This window comes from Myotis yumanensis, unplaced genomic scaffold (assembly GCF_028538775.1).
Source record: "Myotis yumanensis isolate MYYU_CA2020_CCGP unplaced genomic scaffold, mMyoYum1.0.hap1 SCAF_11, whole genome shotgun sequence".
Classification (NCBI taxonomy): Eukaryota; Metazoa; Chordata; class Mammalia; order Chiroptera; family Vespertilionidae; genus Myotis; species Myotis yumanensis.
The window spans coordinates 15,672,499-15,697,178 of record NW_027223762.1 but is presented as its reverse complement, the minus strand read 5'-3'; the positions used below and the strand labels follow the sequence as shown (position 1 = coordinate 15,697,178).

The following is a 24,680-nucleotide window of genomic DNA, read 5'->3' as shown; positions in this document are numbered from 1 at the left end:
TTTCGTTTCTTTGATTTGGCAAAAGGTGCCTCTACTGCGTTTTCTGGTCCCAGATGAACACAAAAGTGGCCTGAGGGTTTGAACCCAACTTCTTTTAGTCTCTCTGTTATCACTGTTCCCAGGAAGCGTCGCAAAGCCAGCCGTCCTGGCCACCTGCGTTCGGTATGTTTTCCCTTTCAAGTGAATGAGTGAACAAGTGGTGTACAGCAGGTGCCTAGAAAGGTTTGGGGATTCGAGTCCCCATGGCTGTTTAACAACAGGACCTGGACCTTGGTGTACTTTGGGGTTCCGATTTGGGCTGGACACTTTAAGTCCCCTCCCAATCCTGTAGTGCTCTGTTTGTGAATCAACGTTCGAATGGCTTAGGAAGTGGGAGCAGAAGCTTCTGATCCCACGCTCTGTCTGGGGTATAAAAGTGAGAAACAAACAACCACATCAGGGCAGGAAAATATAGGAATAGAAAACAGAATTAAAATGAAAGGTGCTGCCCTAACCGGTTTGGATCAGCGGATAGAGCATCGGCCTGCGGACTGAAGGGTCCCAGGTTCGATTCCGGTCAAGGGCATGTACCTTGGTTGCTGGCACATCACCAGTGGGGAGTGTGCAGGAGGCAGCTGATCGATGTTTCTAACTCTCTATCCCTCTCCCTTCCTCTCTGTAAAAAAATCAATAAAATATATTTTAAAAAAATAAATAAAATAAAATGAAAGGTGCTGACTTTTCTTTTCTGATGAAAAATAGGTAATTCCAGAAATGCCTGACTTTTAAAAACGGACTATTTTTAGGAGCAGTTTTAGGTTCACAGTAAAATTTCACAGAACATTTGTTCCCATACTCCCCCAGGTCCCCCAAACTGCACCCTTCCCCCAGCCTTCCTCACTATCAACACTGGGGAAGCAGAGTTGTACCTTTGTTACAACTGATGAACCAACAGGGACACATCACTGTCACCCAGAGTCCATAGCTGACATTAGGGTTTGCTCTTGCTGTTCTGCTCTGATTTTATTCCCTGTTCGGACGGCAGAATTCCTGTTGGCAATAGGAAAAAGCCCAGAGCAGAGACGCAGGCCCTCTTGTCTGTTAAGGCTGCTGTCTCTTGGCCAGCGGACAAGTTGTTTGAAAGAGAAAGGCTTCCTTCAGTCCTCAGACACAAAATGTCAACCCTTCTTTTATAAACCCACCGAGAACAGTGACTGGAATGTAGTATACACTTAAGAAATATTTGCCAAATGAAGGAAGGACTGAGAAGGCGCTCTAAAAGGCAGGGCTTTAGGGAGTGATGTTGGGCTTTGTTTGTAGGCCCAATTAGCCAAGACTACTGGGTTCTGAAAGCCACTCTTGCTCCCTCTGCTTCTTCGAGGTCCTTGCGGGACCAGTGTGGCCACGCTGTTGTGTGAACAGGCTGGAAGCATGCTGAGGTCTAGAGGTGTCTGGTGTCCCCAACTCCAGCTCTCACTCAGCCTGGACACCCCACTGAGAGAGCAGCAGGCAAAGAGGCCGGCGAGGGGAGTGATGCAAAGTCAGCCTCCAGCAGGCATCTCTCCAGGGCGTCAGGGGACAGACGAGGTGGCACTTAGAATCTGACTGTCCGTTTCCTTAGTCACCTCCCACTCACACACATTCTGCTGACGATGAAAAAACCAAACCCCGAGTCACCTTATAAATGGGATGACAGATACTTTGCATATGCATTAAAATTCCACAGTAGCCCTAACCGGTTTGGCTCAGTGGATAGAGCGTCGGCCTGTGGACTGAAGGGTCCCGGGTTTGATTCCGGTCAAGGGCATGTACCTTGGTTGCGGGCACATCCCCAGTGGGGAGTGTGTAGGAGGCAGCTGATCGATGTTTCTCTCTCATCGATGTTTCTAACTCTCTATCCCTCTTCCTTCCTCTCTGTAAAAAATCAATATAATATGTTTTAAAAAAAATTCCACAGTAAAAAAGTGAGAAACAGTAAGAGGGCAAAAGAATGATGACGTTTTAAACAAAAGGGTTGATGCACTGGGATATAAAAGTGAAAGAAGTCCAAGTTCCCTTTGCTTTTCTACACAAGATCACAGCTCTGGCCGGAGGACACAAAGGAGTGGAGGAGCAAGTGAGCCACACTTACTAGTACGAGAAGCAGGGGAAGCACAGAGAGGAGGCAGCAATCAAAGCGTCCTGGTCCTGGTCCCATGGCTGGGACTTGAGAAAAAAACCTTGGCATTAATACCCATAGAGTAGAACTATGCTGGATTACTTAAATACAAAAACACAATTTTCTCCAGATACTATTTACGTATTTATCCCCAATTCCCCGCCTGGAATGTAGGCTCCATGTAGGTAAGAACTGGGTGGGTTTTGCCCCCAGAACAGTAACAATGAGGGGCAAGGACAGCACTCTGTGTATATTCTCAGAGTGAATGAAAACATGAATGAAATAGCTGCTCATTCACCACTTACTTCCCACTCCACCCGGGGTGACCTGCAAACAACACTGTTGTTCTCTGTCGTGTGGGAGGAGCAAGGTGCTGCTCCTTCCTCCGCAGGCAGGTGCTCCCAGAGGCCACCAACAGCAGGGGAGGGAGGCAGCCAGCGGTGCTGTTTTTATTTCTATGGAACCTGCTACTTGACACTTGAGATGGTTCATGCTGACAGAGGCAGCTTCTTCACTGTATTCCCTGTGACCAGATGCAGACAACTCTCCAAGCCACGGACAATGAGGGAAGGGCCCTCCTTCCCTAGCGGGGTGAGATCCACTCAGCCCCAGCACCAATGCGGCTTCAGCGACTTTACCAGAAGTTCAGAGGCTGAGGAAGCGGCATGCGTAGGAGTAAACGCGTTCTCAATGTGAATTCAAGCACAATATAGATCTTCATTTAACATCGTCAATATGTTCCACAACTCGAAGTGAAACAACGCACAATGAAACCAATTTTACTATCAGCTGATTGATATCATAAACAAGAGTTAAGCCCCTCTGGCATCTCATCAAGGTTATAGCAAAACGACGTTAAACAGAATGACGTCATTCAAGGACCTACGCTTCCCAGGTAATTCCCGATCACATGGCCTGGCTTCCACCTAGGCCACGGCCAGGGGCAGGGTCAGGACACACTGCTACTGTCACGAGTTTCAGTCCAACAGAAGGAAACTTGGACCAGTTTAATATATTGGATTAAGCCCAAACGAAACGAAAGCCTTGCAGAGCTTATTCTAGAAAGAGAATAACACGTCTAATAATTAGAAGAGTTCTAGCAATACTTCCCTATAGCAGCACAATACTGTGAATGATCTATTTTATTACTTGCAAAATTGTCCAGATTCTGGAGTTAAAAAAAGGAAGTAACCAAGTGTCAGAGAGAGTATACTAAGGTACAATAATTTACAAAACACTAGACATTTTCTAAAAACTCATTTTGAAGTTCAAGTCTTTGCCAAGCAAATGCATAACAAAAATTAGAACTGCAGCCTGGCTGGTGTGGCTCAGTTGTTGAGCACTGACCTATGAACCCGGAGGTCAGGGCATATGCCTGGGTTGGGGATTGATCCCCCGGGCAGAATATGCAGAAGACAGCCCATCAACGATTCTCTCTCATTAATGTTTCTATCTCTCTCTTTCTTCCTCTCTGAAACCAATAAAAATATATTTTAAAAAATGAGAACTGCAATTAAAGTGAATATAAAACTCAGGAATTGCAAAAATCAGTATTAAAAAAGAGAGAGACAAAGAAAAATGACTAAGTCCAAGAGAAAAAATAAATGGGAATATATTTACGTCGGTATATTCTTCCGGAATGACAGTGTTGACAAGTGAGCACTTGAGCGTCTTACATTTTTTTGAACATAGTTTTTTCATGGCACAACTACTGGCAGGTCTAACTTGCACTCTTTTCCAGTGAAGGGAGCCCTGTCCAGCCAGGACTTAGAGCTCACTGAGGAGGCCACCCTGCCTCTTTCTGGAACGCAGGGAAAGGTGCGTTCCGCAATCCGGTCTCACCAGTGGTTCAGATGCCGCCGTCCCTCCAGAAGAACGGACGCGTTCCTGCGGCGTGTTTCCGAAGTCTCAGAGCTCTCGGTATAAAATTAACCTAAACCTCGAACCACGAAAACATGGCGTCCTCGCAAATCTCTCATGGCCACCTTTTTATGATGTTTTCGCTCCACTTCCCAACTTTTGATCACTTCCAAAGCCCTCAAAATCTGCTTGCTCAAACCGCACCCTGCACTATCTCTTTTTTTCACTTGAGGCCAAATCTGGCATCAATGTTTTGTCTGCTCAGCAGGAGAGCAATTTCAACAATCTCCTGCTTTTTATAAGATCAGTGTATTCCTCCCAACATAATAATTAGTTTCAGATGAACCTGGTCCCTGTTCCTCGGACCATTCCACTGTGGTGTGAGCAAGGAGAGCAGACTTCCCGCTGCACTACTTTTTCCAGCAAAGAATGTGGGTTCTCTCATAGCCCCGGGACAGAACTTTCCCATTTTCCTTCCTTACAACATAGCTGCGTTTTCCTAACCGACATTCTCAAAGAGGTAGATTGAAATGATGATTATGGGAATCTGCTCATTTTTCTTTTGAAAAGGTTCCGATGAATTATTCCTCCATTTATCAAACTATAATGTCATCAAGGACATAAATCTTATGACTCTAACCAGGGCTGTATCCCTACAAACACACAGAGGTTGCAAACAGGAAGCCAACAGTGTTATCTTAACTGAATTAGCGTGCAGGGGATAATAAATACTGACAGGTAAAAAAAATATACTGGCCTAGAGCTAAGGCTATTTAGAGGAATAACTCTGGAAAGTCTCTGCTGGCAGTGGTGCAGAGAAATCAAGCAAGACATTATTTTTATAAACAGAATGATGGAGATGATCTATATGGAGCATAATCAAAACAGGCCCCGTGTCAAGTTACACCCCGGAGTTGCCAGTTTTCCTTTAGGTCTCCCACGTGCACCTAAATCACCGCCTCCCGTGCATTTTGACTCATTAATTCAGTACCAGCAGTGAAGTCATCCGTGAGTATTTTCCCCATCGTAACCTTAGGTTATCCTACTTGTAAATCCCAGCAGCCCTGAGCGATGATTTCTGGGAGGAGTCGCCCTGATGCCTGGAGGTCTTCAGTTGGGACTATCTCTTAGTGTCTTGGAGTCTTTGCCTGTTTCATAGAAAGCAGCGTCCTCGCTGCTTTATCACGCGGTTAACAACAGGATTCCTCGTGTTTCACTTACCTTCACACGTACGGCCATCCGCAGAGATTGTGAAGCCCTGTTCGCAGACACAGTGGAAAGAGCCATCTGTGTTCAGACACTCTCCACGGGGGCCACAGAGTCCAGGCTGCTCACACTCATTAATGTCTGGAATTGAAAAGAAAGTTCCAAACACTTGAAAAAAAATCTGTTTTTTTTTTCCATATAATACCATACATACAGTAGAGAAATCCATTACAAAATGGTTGGACACTTATTTTGTGGCACAATCACACCATTTGCACAAATACCAGACCACAAGACAAAGTGGAAATGTCATGAAACTATTTAAGTTGAGTCATATGAAATAGCCAATGTTCCACCATTTCTGACCTACCAAAAAAAAAAAAAAAAAAAAAAGCAATTTCGAGGGTTCAACCCAAAGCTAGCCTCATTTTAGACTTGAGGAACAGCCTCATAGAATCAACAGCTTCTCTGTGCAATATTCTTCGTCGGTGAGAAAGCTGTGTGCCCCTCTGCCCTCTCCCACTGCCGTGCATACAGCTAACTCTGCTGTAGCCTTGTAACATCCATGCATACCAATCCCTAGGATGTGAACTTCGTAAGGGCAAGGCTGATTTATTGCATTTGGTTCAGAAACGGCGCTTCACAAATGTCTGCTGACAATATAAATAAAATAGGCTCCAATCTTTATTTCATTGAAAATGGACAAAAGAAAGAAAATACAAGAAAAAGAAGGCAGTTTAGCCCAGGAAGTTCCTATTATTTCCAGAGCTTTGTGATGATGAAACGGGTGAATGAGGGTCAACTGCTTAGTGCAGTGCCTAACACACAACTAAAGGTCAAAGAGTGGTATTGACGACGTGTGCTAACCACCTGACACTCTGCCTGCCCCAATGAAAAGTGCTATTGCTCTCTATAGCCAGAGGCATGACGCACTCTTGAACTGTGATAAAGCATGAAGAATTTGGCATAAGTATGATGTTCTTTCAAGCCAGTTCTAATTGCACTGGTTAAGTTGACAACATAAGGAATCCCGGAGAATGGTTCAATTTTTCACATTGGTATTAACACAGGAAACTGCCTATTTGCACTGTGTGGTTTTTTAATTTATCTTTATTGTTGAAAGTGTTACAGATGTCCCCTTTGTTTTGTTTTTTCTCTATTGACCCCCTCTACCCTGCACCCACCCCTCCTAGGTATTCACCACACTATTGTCTGTGTCCACGGGCTATGCATATATGTATATAATAAGTTCCCTGGTTAAGGTTCATCTCTCCCCACACACCCTCACCCCCTCACCTACCCATGTCCCTCACTACATTGATTGCTCCTTAATGAGGCTACATATTTTAATTGAGTCCCCAGCTGCTAATATAGCACACTAGTAGTGTATGATGAATGTCTGTCCACTACAACATTTCGGTCATGTTCATACTCTACCTGGCTAGTTCACTTAATTAAGGGGCGGGGATCATAAAAACTATCACAGGTCCTTGGCACCATCCAGGCAGTAGTCCTACTAAGGGCATTCTCCCGCCTTCCTAAAGTGCACTAGACCACCCTTTGCGTCTTACTAACGAGGTCCTCGGTACTTCCTCATAGGAGTCCATCTTTAATTCAATGAAAAACATTTACTGAATGATGCCTATGAGAAGGTTAAATAGGATGGAGCACTTGACATGATGAAGCTCACAATATAACAGGGGAGGCAAACATTTACTGAATGATGCCTATGAGAAGGTTAAATAGGATGGAGCACTTGACATGATGAAGCTCACAATATAACAGGGGAGGCAAGAACACGCATGAATAACTGCAAAGCACGAGACCTTCCTAGTGACCTCTAGAACATGCTTAGCCACCAACCCTGCTGTTCCCTTTCTCAAGAAAGTCATCCCTCCCCCTGTATCCAGGATCTGTTAATCCTGAACAATTTGTCCTACCATCTGCCATATAATTCAGACTAGTTCGCCTATCCATTGCTAAATAAAAGTAAAAAACCAAGCAGCAATGACTCATTTTCTTAATAACCCTTCCATTCTTGTTATTTTCACTGATTTTAATACATTTGAAGGGAGAGGAATGAATCATTTCCTACTTAACTATTTCTCAATTTTTCACACTGAAAAACTCTTCACCTCTGCTATAAAAGTTTTTGATAGCTTCTATGTTTGCTCTCTAACTACTGATAATATCTCAGACTGGCAATCTTTTTCGAATTCTGATGTGCTCTTAGCCTTATGCTCCATTCTTTCTTTCCAACCTGCTGCCTAGAGTCATCTCTACCTGGGCAAAAAGGTAACAAAAAGTTTCACTGGTCTAGAGATCAAGCCCAAAGTCATGCCCTGGCGGTTGAGACCACCCCCTTATTTCATCCAGTGCCTCAATGTGGCCTTTTAAAAGCTGCCTGCTTTGCAACTTCTCAGAGGGAATAATGTGCATAAAGTTCGTGCTTCAAGAGAAGTCAATGATTAACAAATAATTGTATAAAAAGTTTGATGACAGGAACTGAAAATGGATTCCCAGACTTTTTTTTCCAGGAAACCACTAAGAAAGAACAACATGACTATCTGGAACTAGAGAAACATGTGCATTCAATTTGGGTTGTACATTTCTAAGCTATGCTGCTAGTAACTCAGCTGAAAGCCAGGCTATATTTGTGTTTCTTTCACGGGTCTGAGATTCCACAGAAATTCGCCATTTGGCGTGTGTAAGTCAAAACGTGAAACTGAAGTGTGTTCTGAATCTCAAATGTATGCTGCCACATTCCTTAAAGAGTCGATTAATATGGAATTTCCATGCTGCCTGTATACCATCATTAATTTCGCTGGGGAAGAGAATCTTAAATACACTTCCACTTGAAAGTGACTTATTGACACAGAACTTTCTTCGCATTATTAGGGAAGGTTTAAAGTTTATGCCTAATACACATTGTTATTACATTTTCAGCATTAAAACAAACTGAAATCTCCGCCAATCTACAGAATGGTGACAGGACCATGGGATTAGATAGAAACAGGCTACTAACTTCAAGCCGAGTGAAAGACCACAAAGTTGCCTCCAAAAACATAGCAAAAAGAGATAATTCAAAACAAAGTGAGTGTCCACGCCTCTGATCATAAACAGCCTCTGATAGGAGACAGCGGGTGACAGAGCAGATTCGTAGATGATATTGCTTAAAAGATATTAAAACCGGCCTCAGGAATACTTTTCATTCATTTGGATTTCAGTTTTTTTAAGCAGACATGTAATTCACTCTGGAAAACAGGAATCACCAAGGTGACAGAGAATGAAGTCAACTTAATAATGACAGTCAATAAAGCATCATATGTTTGAAGCAGTCACATATTTGAGAGTTGATATCAAATCACAAACAAATTTAATGTTCTGAGCAAAGATAGTAGTGCAATTAATAAATGACTAAATTAATTCTTCATGATTTAACTCTAGATGTTTAATAATAAAATTTGCAATATCAAATCATGGTCCATTTATGCTAAGACTTGATTTTGCCTTTAATTGGTATAAGAAAAATTGTGATGAAAGATATCAGAAAAGAAAATATTACTTTTCAGCCAAAAAAATTTGTATTTAAAACAGATTTCAGGTTGGCTTTGTTTGTTTGTTTCCAGGCATCTCTTGGCATTTTTATGCAAATCAAGATTCATTTTGTTAAGATGTAGAAGTCCCAAAGTGGATAATCTCACACAAATTTGTTATTCAAATGTTCCTTCTTTACTGCATTAAATCCAAGTACATTTAAATTCTGCTTTGTAAATACTGAAAAACTTCAATTCATTTTATTAAAATCATGATGGTAAGTATCTGATATTAAATGAGGTATACAGCAGTGTATTTAAGTCTTGGGATCACTAAGGCAATTAACTGTAAAAGATCTTGAGGCAAAGGCCCATGTCTTTGGTATCTCAGTGACATACAGCTGGGTGTGTGATACGGATATAGGGTATAATATTATTCCAGTACCACATATTAAAGATTAGACCATCTTCCCTTTCAAGAATACTATAATTTGCCCTGGCCCAGGTGGCTCAGAGGTTAGAGCGTCAGCCTGTGCAACGCAGGGTGGCAGGTTCGAATCCCGTGCCTCAGTTACAAGTTTGATCCCTATCCCTGGTTGGGACGTGTATGGGAGGCAACCAATCAATGTGTCTCCCTCACATCGATGTTTCTTTCTCTCTCTCACTTTCTCTTTCTTTCTCTCTCCCTCTCCCTTACTCTCTAAGAATCAATGGAAAAAATATCCTTGGTGAGGATTAAAAAAAAGAATACTGTAATTTGGGATATGTGAGAAGAGATACAGTTTATGACCATCCAGATTAAAGAAGTCATACATGTTCAGTAGCAGTGCATAGAGAGTAACTTCAACAATCCTTTATTTAAATGTTACTTGAAGATACAAAACACAGTTCCATAATGGCAGAAGAACAATAAGAAAAAAATAATATTTCCAAAAATAAATATGCACAAAGATAAGTATAAATGTGAGTTTTTAATGGGAAAAATAGGCATGGAAATGCTATTGATACAGTAAGCAGTTATACAAGACATGATCACAGTACAAAAGAGGCCAGTTATAGAAGGTCACCAGGGTGGACAGCCCCACGTACCTAGAAATGAACAAAACCGGGAAAACAAAGCATTGTAGAGTGGGACCTTGCCCCCAGGATGACCCTTCCTCCGCTAGCATATCGCTGGTCATAGGTTCACACCTTTCCTTCACCAGCATGTTGCAAGTCATGTGGTAGACCCCCTTAAAGGAGGAGCAAGGGGCCAAAAAATAGCCTCCTATGACTTCCATTCAAGCCCTTGCACAACCACTCCCCTAAGCATTAAGCCCTCAGGACAATGAGGACCAGCATCAAATAATCTTAGGAACAAAGCCTCAGGTCTCGTGACCACAGAGACAGAGTTTTGGTCAAAATAGAGATAACATCTAGGGCTCAGTTGTGTTTCAGCTCCAGGCCCAGAAAAGCAGCAAGGCCAGGCAGGGTGATGCCACGGCTGCCATCAGGACCAGCTGTGATGACTAATGACCCCCTGCCCTGGCGCTGACCAATCAGTGAAGACCACAACCCTGAGAGAACACCCAGCTGCTGAATATTTTATTGAGATCCTCCCTTGAGACCTGTAAAAACCATTATCATGAAGGACCCAGTGCGTGCTCTCTCTGGAGCACATCCATCCCTCTACCCTTCCTTCCCCCAGGAACGTTTTTCTTTGCCTTTCTTTCTCCTAAGCTCCCAGGGCTCTTCCTTTACCTCTGTTCTTGTTTCCTGAGTCCATGCCGCCCAACTGGCTCACTTCTTCTAACCCTGTGAATTTCTAAATACATTTTTGCTTGTATTTGAGTTCCTTGGCTCTTAATTCTTTTCTTAGCTGAACTCAAGGACCAAGGTCGAACATCTGGTGTTGTTCGCCCTTCACACTAGGACTAACAAGTACAGGAGAACTTGTGGGGCAGCCAGGTACAGCTAAAGATGTTGGGGCACAGGATCTAAACTATCTAATTTTTCATCCCAGCATCAATTATGCCCCAACACATTACACAGGGAAAAACAACTGAATCTCACATCTTCCTTTCTGCTATAAATACAGTAATAATTGGTATGGCGGCAGAGCAGATAGTAATGAGAGAAGATATTGGGTTCAAAGCTCTACCACTTATTTGCACACTAATTCACGTCTCTGAGCCTCAGTTATTTATGCACAAAATGAATGTAAGAAAACCTACCTCAAATTTTGTAAGAATTAAATGAGGAACCTACAATACTCGGCATATAGTAGATATTAAATTAAGCTGTTGTAGTAATTAGTGCTGTGTTCTTATTAATCCACTGTACTGTTGTTTAGAATATTACATATGATAGCACTTTGAAAAATAATATAAAATCCTGTCCTTCGTAATTTTGATCAAATTATATTTTAAAGATATAGTTTTATTGATTTCAGAGGAAGGGAGAAGGAGAGAGAGATAGAAACATCAATGATGAGAGAGAATCATTGACTGGCTGCCTTCTGCACGCCCCCTACTGAGGATCGAGCTCGCAACTTGGGCATGAGCCCTGACAAGGAATTGAACCAGGGACCTCTTGGTTCATGGATCTATACTCAACCACTGAGCCATACCAGCCAGACTTGATCACATTATTAATGAGATTTTTTTAGGAAGAGAAAAAGCTGGATACTGGATAAAAACAGAGATAAGGAAAAAGATAAATATTAGCTATGTGACAAATGCCCACGAGGATATAGAAAAACGAGAAAGATAATTTAGAATCAAGTTCCAAGATTGACCCATGAAAAAAACAACAGATTGCAGGTGATCTCAGTTGCTGACAGCATGCAAAGCGAGGACACAGTTCTAAAACATAGGAGTTTTGGTTAATAACAAGGTGCCATGCAAAAGAGGGCTTCCTACTCGATGCCAACCCAAGAAAGATATTTTAATAATACAAACTGGCAAAGCCCATTTACATATAAAGCAAGTGATACAACCCCAGATCACCATCAGGAAGCATCGAGAATGGAAGGACTGTGTAAATTATGAAAAAGAGGAAGAGAAAAGTACCTTGGCATCCTTTATTGTCATTTAGCTGGAAGCCATCTGGACAAGTACAATCGTAGGACCCTTTTGTGTTAATGCAGTCTCCTCCCTGGCAAACGCTATTGTCTTCCAAGCATTCGTTGATATCTACAAATCAATTTAAGAATTTTAAAGATTAAATAAGTTATATCTTAAGCAAGTAGGTATTTTCCCTTACATTTACATACAAAAATCACGTACATGTATATTTTTTACATCACTCATAACACATGATTTGAAATGAGTGACAAGCTTTTTAACTTCAGGAGTTTTTTAAAAATGAAACATTTTGAAAGAATTTTAACTTTGAATAATATATAATCTGAAGTTTTAACATCAAATGAAATTAATTGGAAGAGGAAAAGTCAAAATTCTGTAACAAAAAGTAATTTACTTGGATATTTTCTTGCTAATGACAGAGAATAAAAAAACATTCTTTAAATACATTCTGTTAAGAATATCTTCAGCATCTATTTATACATGATGCTGCATTATGCATTATAGGAAAAATTTAAAAGTATTTGGCATGGTCCCTGCCCCTAATGAGAAATGATTGTTCAACAAAATTTGTAGTAATAAACACAAGAAACATTAAATTATCTTAGAAGTCCAAAACAATTTAACATAAAGATTGTCAAAAAATATAATTATTTATCAAAAGAATAGTAACAACTTCAGGTGTCACGTGAATTTAGAGAAGAGATGTAAAGGTCAAAAGAGGGCTCCCTGTAACAAAAGGAATGTCCGTGGAGTCTGGTCAGCAGGCTGGGCAGGAGGAGGGGGAAGCAGAGGGGCTTTTGGCAGAAAGGGACTCAGTAAGACCAGAGCGGAAGTCACTGACTCAGCAGCTGTGACAAGCAGGTTGGAGGCTGCCTGGATTTGTGAATATATATGTTTATAGCATATGTGCAACTAAACATGGTTTACATGCCCAATAATGAGTTTTTGACTGTAAGCGTATGAGACAATTAAGGACCCCCCTCATAGCATGATCGCTGGGCAGGACTTCCCAGAGGACTGTTTAGTACCACACTCACTCCCAGTCTGAACTCATTATCCCTAACAGACGCCATGAGTCCCTCTTCTCTTGTCTAGTATAGAGGATTGAAATGATTAGCAGTGAAGAAAGCTAAGGGACCAAACCGTATTTGTTTTCTCAGGATTTGGCATATTATGGCATTTCTTGCAAATAACTATGATCGCTGCTAAAATATATGAGAAGCTCCAGGAGGAAGTGAATATGGAGCCTGTTGGAGTCTAGTTCTCACTGCCTGGTTCAAAACATGGAGGCGCCAAATTAAGTTTTCTTCCTAGAACCCAATCAACTAATTAACTGGCTCCTGTACCAGTCATGGGGGAAATAAAAGAGAAATAAGCACCTTACCCTAGTATAATGTCATTTTATCAAAGTAAAAACAAGTTATATTATGAGGATCACCCAGATTTAAAGTGTTTCTGAATACTGATCCTAAAACATAAAACATGACTGGTGTGACTCTTGTCACCAATTAAGTGGGTTAGTTATCACTTTTTCTTTAGTGTGTTTTTCCAACTTCACTGAAGTATAATTACATACAATAGATACATCTAATTTTAAGAGTCCATTTCAATGAGTTTTGACAAATCTAGACACATTCTTGTGACCACTCTCATAAACAATTAAGGTGTAGGCATTTTACCTACACATCGCTTACTGTTATCTCCCTCACTAGATGTAAGCGCCATGAGGGCAGGAATTTTTGTCTTTTTGATTCATTGCTCTATGTTCTGTGCTTACAATAAATATTTGTTTAAAAAATGTATAAAATAAATGATTCTGACAAGGAAAGAAATCACTTCTTCCCACGGTGTTTTGATTTGGTCCATAAAGACCAAGCATTCGTTGGGTCAAACTAGAGATAACATCTAGGGCTCAGTTGTGTTTCAGCTCCAGGCCCAGAAAAGCAGCAAGGCCAGGCAACACCATGGCTGCCATCAAGGCCAGCTGTGATGACTAATGACCCTCTGCCCTGCTGCTGACCCATCAGTGAAGACCACAACCCTGTGAGGACACCCAGCTGATGAATATTTTGTGACCTAGGGGCCACAGGAAGTCAGAGTAAATCAGGAACCTTTGTCTCAGGCTTTGTAAGGGATTAGCAGGGAGCAACCCCAGTGAGGGCTGGGGAAGGTGCTAACGTAGGCATGGAATCAGACACTGTGCCTGGAAGGGGAACAAGTCGGAGGCAGAGCCTTTCAAGGTTGAGACGCCTGGACCTCCAATAACCAGGACCACTGAGCTAACCCCATCATGTTAGACGAAGTGGCTGCTGAGTGTAGTCAACAGCACACAGAAATGAACACAACGCTTGGGCTTCCAACTCTAAGAGAAGGCCAGCAGGACTGCAGGACGACCCTGTAGGAAAACAAAGTCTTTGCCAGAATTATTAGAGAAAAACTACACATGTAATACAAAAGCCGACAAGAAGGATGGCTCTTCTTCCCACAGCTGTGAGCAGCATGCAAACCGTCACAGCTCAGTTAATCACAGCTAAATACACTGGAGGGTTGGAAGCAGTGCCGGATGGGAATTATCAGGCTAGAGCGCTTAATAGAGTTTCAGAGGGAGCTCTGACTTAGCTGGATGGACTCCAGTCCTATTTATAACCTAGGACAGTAGGAAAATGAGCCCTGACTTGATGAAAAAAGAATCAATAATATATTCCAAAAGAAGCTTTCTCATGGAACAGAATAGTATCTTATAATCATATATATTAACAATGACGAGGAAGTTGGCTAAACAGTTTTTATTTGGCTTTTCACGCACTGGATGTTTTGAGAATAAATATCCTGAACTTCCCAAAAGTGGTTACACGTTATAACAGCCCAAAGAAAGGAACATGCCCTTGGATGAGACCCATTACCCAAAACTTAATCAATGCCTTGGTCAACCTGTTGGCCAGGCCGGGATCAGGGAAGGAGGGTTTCAGGCCCCAGCGTGTGCCATGCTGCTAACTTACTTCACAAGAGGTTCCCATGGCTGGCTCCCCGCAACAAGGCTGCCTCTCCCACCCTGAAACACCGCTATGTTGGATCATTAACATTTACCCATATGGTATAGAGTTCCCCAAACACACTCTTTCACACAAAGTTTATTAGGTTGACTTATTACTTGTTTGACCCTTTGCCTATTTTTCAATAGGTATGTTGATTACAACTTTTCACGGGTGTCGTCAGACCTTTGAAGAACATTAGAACATTACCACCGTAGGGTAAAATCCTAGAAGGTGATTCACCAATAGTGGACACGGTGAGGCCCTGGAATCTGCCCAAATCGCCCCCCAGAAGGGCTTCGACTGCTGTGCCAAGCTCCGTGGGCAGAAAAGCAGGAGGCTATGAAGTCCAGTGGATCTTTCCCAACCGACTGGGGCAGGAAGTTAAAAAATATCTGGGGCCATTGAAATACTGGCCCTAAAAGCTTTCACTAGAAAGCACACCCTCTTCTCTCACAGGTGGGGTTCAGACTCGCACACTCTACGTGGGGCGCCGACCTGCCACATTCACACTTCACAACTGACAGAGTCAAAATGCAGTAAGTGAGCAGGCTAGTCAGGAAAAAAACTGTTACTTGGATGGATACCAAAAGCAGACAGAAGTCACAAGAGCCAGATGGGTGGCAGGCTGATTCAGCAGCCCTGCGACCTCAGAGAGGTTCTGGGCCACAGCAGGTAGGGAGTGGGTAATGACTGCACAGTGCTGTACATGTGGGGTATCTTTTAGGAATATCCTATGAAAAAAGCTCAAAACCGAATTAATGTTTGCCTCTTAAAAACGTTCCCGTTATCTGCAAAACTAACTTGGATTTACTTATGTGGATCATTTGCATGCCGGTCCCGCATAAATAAGGTGTCACCATTCAAAACTGCACACCGAGGACCACACTCCATCCACAGCTGAGAAAAGTTAAACTGATCCTTTCCTCCTTTCACAGGCACAGGTCTTCTAATAGCTCCCAGCAGTGCGAAGAAAACCTGGATCCCACTCCTTCTCTGCATTCCCTGTGTGGCCTTGGGGAAAACACTGCAGGGACCTAATGTCCTCAACTGTGAAGCCAAAAGGTTGGGCTCGAGGACCCAGGCTGGGAAAACATGCTGATTTCTGTCTGATTCCGGCATCTTCTGGTTCTGAAATCAGGAGCAATTCTCACCTTCACAGTGGTCCCCCAGGGCGGATGCTCTGTAGCCCTGGTCACACACGCAGCGGAAGGAGCCCTCCGTGTTCCTGCACTGCCCGTTGGTGCAGAGATGGTGGTGCTGGCATTCGTCAATATCTGTGAGCAGGGGAGGGAAAAGAACCTGCAGAAGGGATGCTTTAAAAATACTTTTATGCCAGCTGGTGTGGCTCAGTGGTTGAGCATTGACCTATGAACCAGCAGATCACCATTCGATTCCCAGTCAGGGCACATGCCTGGGTTGCGGGCCTGATCCCCAGTAGGAGGCAGCCAATTGATTATCTCTCTTATCATTGATGTTTCTATCTCTCCCTCTCCCTTCCTCTCTGCAATCAATTAAAAATTATATTACAAAATTCTTTCAATCATTCATGCAAAGGAAGTATATAAATTAGATGGCTTATAATTAACTTAGATTTGATTTTTCATTATGTGAATGAAACACTCCTCTAGTAAAAAGCTATTAATCCCCCAATAGGGAGAAATCCAGATAAATTTACAATTTTAATCAGTGTGTTAAAAGCCTGTACATATGAATCCCACTGTTTACCGGTGTGTGGTAAATACGTTGCTGGGGTCTACAAGCCTTCACTAAACTTCTTAGCTTTCTTTTATAGGTTTGACTATGACGCTCTGTGATAGTCTAGAGCAGCGATTCTTAACCTGTGGGTCTCGACCCCTTTGGCCAGGGGTCCTCCAACTTTTTAAACAGGGGGTCAGTTCACTGTCCCTCAGACCGTTGGAGGGCCGGATGATAGTTTAAAAAAAAAACTATGAACAAATTCCTATGCACACTGCACATATCTTATTTTGAAGTAAAAAAACAAAACGGGAACAAATACAATATTTGTATTTGCATGTGGCCCGCAGGCCGTAGTTTGAAAATCCCTGCCTTTGGTGGTCGAATGACCCTTTCACAGGGGTCGCCTAAGACCATCCTGCATATCAGATATTTACATTACGATTCATAACAGTAGCGACATTACGGTTATGAAGTAGCAACAAAAATAATTTTATGGTTGGGTCACAACATGAGGAACTGTATTTAAAGGGCCAGAAGGTTGAGAACCACTGGTCTAGAGAGTTGCACACTGCAGCCCACTGCCTATGACCGTAAATGAGGTATTATTGGAAAAGAGTACCACAGATTCATTTACTACCCGAAAGTGATTTTTTGTATTGAGATCAATTAAAGTTCTTTTAAGCCTAAGGTCAAGCCTAGTGAGGTCCAAACTCCTCACTGTCACCTGTAGGAATAGGACATATTTCACAAACTCTATCCCCGAGTAGAAGGGGACACGAATGTAGTCTTGCTGAAGTCTTCTTTAGTGATTTTTTTTTTAAAGGAAAAATTTTGTAAAGCTGAATACCCATAAAAGTTAAGGTCATTAACATTCCATAGCACATATCAGACTGATATGATGACCTTCTAATTGCAAGAATCCTAGTGTGCACAACTTTCAAATGAATTCAACTGAATTGATTTTCTGTAGTAAGGAATACAGAGAGCAATATTTTTTCTTACTCATATGAATGCCCAACCACTTGATCACTAATTACCTATTTTTCAAATTTACATATTTTCCATTGTTTCATTGACTTTCCTGACGTAAGTGTAAGTCGCTTGCTTCCTGGGACTAGAAAGCCATCCTCGATGTAGTGCCTCACTTTCCCGAGGGCACCTGTTCCAGGCCAGGGTCTCAGGCTAAAAGCAGAGGAGCTCATATTGCCACACTCCTACCTTCACACTGGTCTTTCGCTGCTGACAGCTGGTAGCCCTGCCCACAGCTACACCTGAAGGAGCCCTCGGTGTTTTTGCACTGCCCATTCATGCAGAGATTCCCTTGCTGACATTCATCAATATCTGTAAACACATACAATGACAACTGTTTGAAATTAGGTCATATCTAGACTAGTGACTTAGTTTAGTCTCAACTCAGACTAAACTAAGTCCCTGCCCACAAGGTGTTCCATTTAAGTTTTCTATAAATAAAGAAAAGGGGGAATGTAATGTTCTCTACAGTACATTCTGGGGTTAATATTACAAAAATAATAATACTTCCTATATGAGACCCTCTAAATTTTAGTCTGATTCAGCTCACTAGATGTTCCTCATATCAACCTCAGCAGCTGAACTGTGGAATGGAAAAAGTTACAAATAGACAATAAAGTTATGAGCAAGTTAAAGCTACTTTTAATATAACATGAAGCCCTTTGCCATCTCTCCCATACTTTGACTATAGCAGAAACACAAGATGAAATATTTGAGAGTTGAAAATAGAAGACAGAACCTCAAACACAAAATAGTGACAATTGGCAGTATGTAGAAATTTCAGGAAAGAAGGTTGAATTAAGACTCTACCAAGAATTTTAAAAACAAAACCATATTGAAGGCAGTAATGGAGAGAAATAAACATGTCTCCTGTATTTAGAAGAAGCTGAAAAAGTAAAAAATCAAACAGTTGTGTTAAAAGATACTGAACTTATTTATTTATTGGTGGGCAGGGGGAGACAGAGAGAGAGAGAGAGAGAGAGAGAGAGAGAGAGAGAGAGAAGCACTGATGTGAGAGAGAAGAGTGACACATTGATTGCCGGCGATCAACCTGCAACCCAGGAATGTGTCCTTGACCCAGAATCAAACCTGACACTCTTTGGTGCGGGAGCCAACACTCTAACCACAAAATTTAACTTTCTAGGGAGGCATTAACCTTTTGATTTTCTCCTGATACAAGCAAGGTCTTGAGTTGTTAGAAGTTTCCTTAAAAAAGCTAACATGAACTATTAATCTAACTGTATTTCAGGAATTTGGGTTTTTTTCCCATTTAATTTTATGTAGCAATTAATGTACTATAAACTTTTGTTTCACTTATTGTGTTATTGATCCCTCTTATTTATACATAAGTCCTGCCTGCCAATTGTTGACTACTAAAAGAGAAATCAAATAAGTGAACTGAATTTCATTTGAAGAATTATTTTATACCTTTCCACACTCTAAGTCTATTAGTTCTAGGAGTGACCGACAGCAAAGAATAGCCTACACCATATTTTCTTTCAGCACATTCTATAAAATACTTGAGGTCTCTCAGCTCAAGAACTTGAGACCAACAACGGCTCCTGTAGTGTGTTGGATCTCATGTAATGTATGACAACATTTTTAGTGCCTTGGACTCTTTTTGATTTTCTCAAAGAAGATGACAAATTAAGTATTCTCATGTGACGATGTCTGCCACAAGAATAGACCCTCCATTCCAAGTACCGGCAGGGTAAGCCAGGCATCTTACATAAGTTCCTCATTTGTCTTGGGAAGACTGTCAGAAGTAATTCATTATAAGTAATGACATGCACATTTGGAATAACTTGAGGCAACCCAGTTATCTTGAATCAGGTGACTGCTGGGTCTTTAAAATAACCAAGGGGAACAGAGGCTGTTTAATTCTACAGATCAAAAGGCATTTTTCGTTTCGGAGGAGGGACAAAACTCCTATGATAAAAGAAAGCTTTCTAAAGAACAGGCATGCAGGACAAATGTCATCTCTCTTTTGCGCCAAGAGATGAAAATAAAATATTATTCTCTGTGAAAGATAATTAAGAGACTTTTTGCACATATTCCTTTGATAAGTCCAGCTCAGAGTTCAAATAGAGACTACCTCTAGTTATGTATAAAATTAGGACATACAGTGAGTGCTAAACTGCACAGATGCAAAGAGATGCAAAAAATAAAGCAGAAATAAATTAACACATTAGGTAATGTATTTATAACCTGATAAAGGCTGTCAGTCTATTTAGTGAGGTGAAGACAAAGTCAATTATTTCAGACCATCCACAAGGTGAGATTAGCAGCTTTGCTACAAAGTTGGAAAAGAGAGAGATTTATGACCTGGGAAGAATTTGACATCTATGAGCGGATGTGGTTTGGAAAAGATGATGAAATAACTAAAGAAAAAGGATGTTATGTAGTTTATTCTTATAAAAAGGAAAGGTTTTGTTTGATGAATAAGGAAAACACTTAGTGCCTATATAGGTTTCTAAAGGAGAAGATAGGAACTTTTCAAAAAATCCTCACCCGAGGATAAGTTTTTATTGATTTGAGAGAGAGAGAGAGAAAGGGGGAGAGAGAGCAGGAGAGAGAGACGGAGAGAGAGAGATGTTGATGTGGGAGAGATGTTGATGCCTCCTGTACAGGCCCCAATTAGGGATCAAACCCACATCTTGGGTATGTTTATTTTAGTAGCAATTTCAATGAGATCTAATTCATATACCATGCAATTCACCTATTTAAAGTATGCAATTCAATGTTTCTGTATATTCACAGAGTTGTGCAACTGTACATATTATTTATAGAAACAGAAAAAAACTTAAATAAACAGATCTATGGTTTACAGATGCTCTGTAAAAATACACTATCTTCCGTTGTATACGTAGCTATGGTCTGCATACCCAAGTAGCTCAGTGAAAATAAACCACAGGTAATGAGGGTCCCTTTATAAGGCTAGTTACTCTAACATATTCCTAATGGAAGTTCAAACAAAACGGAGAGAGGTGATGACAGTCTTTACCTTTGCAGTGCTTGTGGTCTGGGGTCGGGGTGTAGCCCTTGTGACAGGAACACATGTAGGAGCCTTCAAGGTTGGAGCAGGTCCCATTAGCGCAGACCTTCGGGTCCAGGCACTCATCCACATCTTGAGGAATGGTGCCATTGGGAAGGGAAATTATAAAACAAACAAACAAAAGTAGGTCAGAGAAGAAAGAAATAAAACATGAAGAAACTTGAATTTAGTTAGAAAAAAAATAGTGGATCTTCAAAAGATCTGTAAGATAAACTTTCAAATTAACCCTTAGAAGGAGAAAAAGCTCTGGTGTAAACCAGTATTATATGAAATGCTGAAAGGTATCCTTTAAGAAGAGGAAGAAGAAGAAAAAGGTAAAGATACAAACTATGAACAACAAATATGCATCTATCAACAAATGAATCTAAGAATCAAGTGAATAAATAACCTGATGTACAGGATGAACTGGTGATTATAATAGAATCAGGGACATAGAAAGGGAATGGACTGACTATTCTTGGGGGGAAAAGGGGTGTGGGAGATGCGGGAAGAGACTGGACAAAAATCTGCACCTATGGATGAACATAGTGGGTGGGGAGTGAGGGCGGAGGGTGGGGTGGGAGCTGGAAGGAGGGGAGTTATGGGGGGAAAAAAGAGGAACAAATGTAATAATCTGAACAATAAAGATTTAATTAAAAAAAATAAAAAAAAAATTTAAAAAAAAAAGAAAAAAAGAAAAAGCTCTGGTGTGAGCTGCTTAAATGATGGTTCTATGCCTTAATTTACTCCCTACAAAGTAACTGACAAAAGGAACCAAACATGCTGTATGAATGAATTCAACGGAAGACAGGGGAGCAGAAGAGAGACTGGTTTGGGAGCAACATCCCCTACAAAAGAACATATTCCAAGGAAGCAAAGATGCGTCAAGCTCTGCTTGGAGAACTGAGTTCAGTAAGATGTGAGGATTCACGGGAGCAAAAGCTATGACTGGGGTCCCAGAGAAACCTCAAGGAAAAGTGTAATAGGTGAAAAAAACTAACAAAACCAGCATTATAAAAACAGTCTGGGGACAAATGTAAGGCTATTTGGGCAGTCAGAAGGTATGCTACAGGCCAAAGAGGCAGATAATAGCTAATCTTTATCAAGTACTTCCTGGATGCAGGCACTAAAGGCTTTACCTATATTATCTCATTTAATCCTAACAAAGTCCAGCGAACCACTTTCCAGAGAGGAAGGAACCATGACTTAGAGACATCCAATAGGGTTGCCCGAGCCACACAGCTAGAAAGTGGCGGCTCTGAGATTGAAATCCAGTCAGTGCTACCACCGAAGCACACCCTTCTAACTTGGCTGTAAGTTTCTGTCGTAGACAAAGTTAAGTTTAGTGATAGAAACAGAGAGCGATTTTTATGTTTGTTTTTATTATTTGCAAAAATACTCATCTAAGTGTTCATTGATTTCATTCAATGAAATAAAGCATTCATTAAGCTCCTATGAGAACATTATTAATTAAAAAAGAAAAATTGGAGTTCTGAGCCCCATTTGAATGCCCCTGGGTAAGTCCACTGTATGTTGTAGTGGGAAGACATAATGTAGCATAAATAACCAAAGCCTGAGAGGAAAACAAAGCCCAAAGTGCTCACACACACACACACACACACACACACACACATACACACAGCATCACAGTTCAGGCTTAATTGTAAAGCAGTCTGTTACTTAACCATTGCATCTTAATGATAAGGCAGACAGACAATAAGGAGGAAAAGGCTCCTGATTTCATCCACTTCCTTTGACAATGCTCACTGCAAAGGAAAAACAGCCTTCTACCCTCTTAAGGTTCTCAACGTTAACAGATGGAGAGTCATGGACACATCAACAACAGAGATCTCATTTCCGGTCAGCAATCCAGAATTCAGAGTGCATTCATTTGCCCCGCATTTCATTAAAGCTGTATTCTACTTTTCTTACAATAAAATTGAGAAATAAAGTCTTAGCAAAATACGGTAAAGAAAGGGAAGTCTGTGTGCGCAGGTGGGTTCCACATTCATACAGAGATCAGCCAAGCAATTGGCACTGCTTAGGCGGCTCTACCCGCTCTCCACAACCACTAACCATGGTGAACCGACTCTTCCCCATCACAGCAAGAACAGCACTTCCAGGCTGACACACGCTCCGTCCCGCCTGTGTGGGAACCCACCTCTGTACACATGGAAGGCAAGTGACTTGAAAGAAGCCAAACACCGAAGCCAAAGTAAACAGTGGGACAGAATGAGCCTTGACACTAAGCATGGCCATTCCTGACAGCAGCGAGAAAATGTCAAGTTTAGCATCTGGTTCGCTTGAAAAAAAATGGTAACAACTTGAAAAATGTATGGCTCGCTCTCTCTAATTATTCATGCACCAGGGAATGTGACTTACAGGGCTGGAGAACGTAATAGCAAAATCAGTTCAAGACCATATTTCTCTAAAGTAAATGAATAGGCATTACCGATTACTATTCATGAGATACTTATAACAGTTCTATTTTGTCAGGCGACTACCATGATTAACTATGAAGCAGAATGCCTTGAAATACCTAGGGTATTCTGATGTCTTTATTCTTCAGTTATTATAGACATAATTGCATGGAGCCAGAATCCTTGCAAGTCAATCATTCACATGGAGACCTAGCAGTTTAAATTCAATGAGAATTTGGCCTTAATGGAGCTCATGCCCTTGGGAAAGTTAACTATATAGTAAAATATTATAAAAGTACCTTTACATGGGGTCAAAAGGTACAAACTTCCAGCTATAAAGTAAGTAATTCAGCCTTAGCTGGTTTGGCTCAGTGGATAGAGCGTTGGCCTGTGGACGGAAGGGTCCATGGTTCAATTCTGGTCTAGGGCACATGTCTGGGTTGTGGGCTCAACCCCCAATAGGGGGCGTGCAGGAGGCATCCGATCAATGATTCTTTCTTATCGTTGATGTTTCTCTCTCTCCTTCTCCCTTTCTCTCTAAAATCCATAAAATATATTTTAAAAATAAATAAAGTAAGTCCTGGGAATGTCATGCACAGTATGGTGACTACAGTTAAAACTACTGCATTGCATATTTGAAAACTGTTAATAGAGAAGATCTTAAAAGTAGCTTATCACAAGAAAAAAAAAGAAAAAGAATTTGTAACTATGTATAGTGACGCATGTTAACTAGACTTACTGTGGTGAGCATTTTGCAATGTAAACAAATATTGAATCACGATGTTGTACATATGAAACTAATATAACATTATATGTCAATTATACCTCAATTAAAAAAGAATCTCTATATAGAAGACATGTATCCAGATGGGGCCTCACTTGGTGGATGTAAAATAAACTCAGTGTTGTATCTTTAGCCCAGACCTGTTTCCTAAACTGCAGATCCCCACATCCAGCAGGTCAGTCTATGAGACACCTCTGAGTCTTCGCGGCCAAAACTGACCTTCCCCACTGCTTCCTCTGAATGCTGTCTCCCATGTCAGTACATGGTGCCACTACCCTCTAAAGTGCCCAAGTCAGAAACATGGGCATCATCCTTTCTAGATTTCTTACACTTATTACCAAGTCCTATCAATCCTACCTTCCAAATATCTCTCAAATATCCTCACTTTCTTTTCATTCCTATTCTACCATTCTCTCCCACATGTATTACTGCCATGGCCGTTTATTTCTCTATTTCCAGTCTTGCCCTCTTCTAACATTACCCAACCTACAGCCAGAGTAACGTTTCTACAACACAGATCCAATCAATGTTTGTTCCTCTACTTTAAAAATCCTCAGTGGTTCCCAGTGTTCTTCAGTTTGGTCAAGGTCACAAACTTGGGGGGTCTCGAGTGGTACGGACAGAAGGGCTGGTCCCCGCAATCCTTCCTTCCAACCCTTGGAAGGATCAATGCCGTGGGAAACAAGGTGGTCCTTGCCCACCTCAGCACCCATCACTCACAGCCTCCCCCCAGCAGAGGGAGACAGTAACGTCTATATCGGAGATCAAAACTCACCTTACTCTAAGATTACAGTCTTATACGAGAGCCACATTACCCAAATTCTTACACTGCATATACATTGTGAGTTCAAAAGGGAATTTTATCATGAAAAACAC

At 41.4% G+C, this 24,680-nt stretch overlaps 1 protein-coding gene across 18 annotated transcripts in view; it reads right to left on the bottom strand.

The window, feature by feature from the left end:
* The window catches only part of LTBP1 (latent transforming growth factor beta binding protein 1), a 344,698-nt gene that overhangs the window by 66,721 nt on the left and 253,297 nt on the right, over positions 1–24,680 (bottom strand). For all 18 annotated transcript variants that reach the window (XM_070428970.1, XM_070428975.1, XM_070428973.1 and 15 more), the window contains 5 exons: positions 20,571–20,693; positions 17,756–17,878; positions 15,991–16,113; positions 11,790–11,912; positions 5,219–5,344 (listed from right to left, as the gene is read on the bottom strand). In XM_070428970.1, the coding sequence (XP_070285071.1) occupies positions 5,219–5,344; positions 11,790–11,912; positions 15,991–16,113; positions 17,756–17,878; positions 20,571–20,693 (618 nt within the window). The remainder of the gene's footprint in view (positions 1–5,218; positions 5,345–11,789; positions 11,913–15,990; positions 16,114–17,755; positions 17,879–20,570; positions 20,694–24,680) is intronic.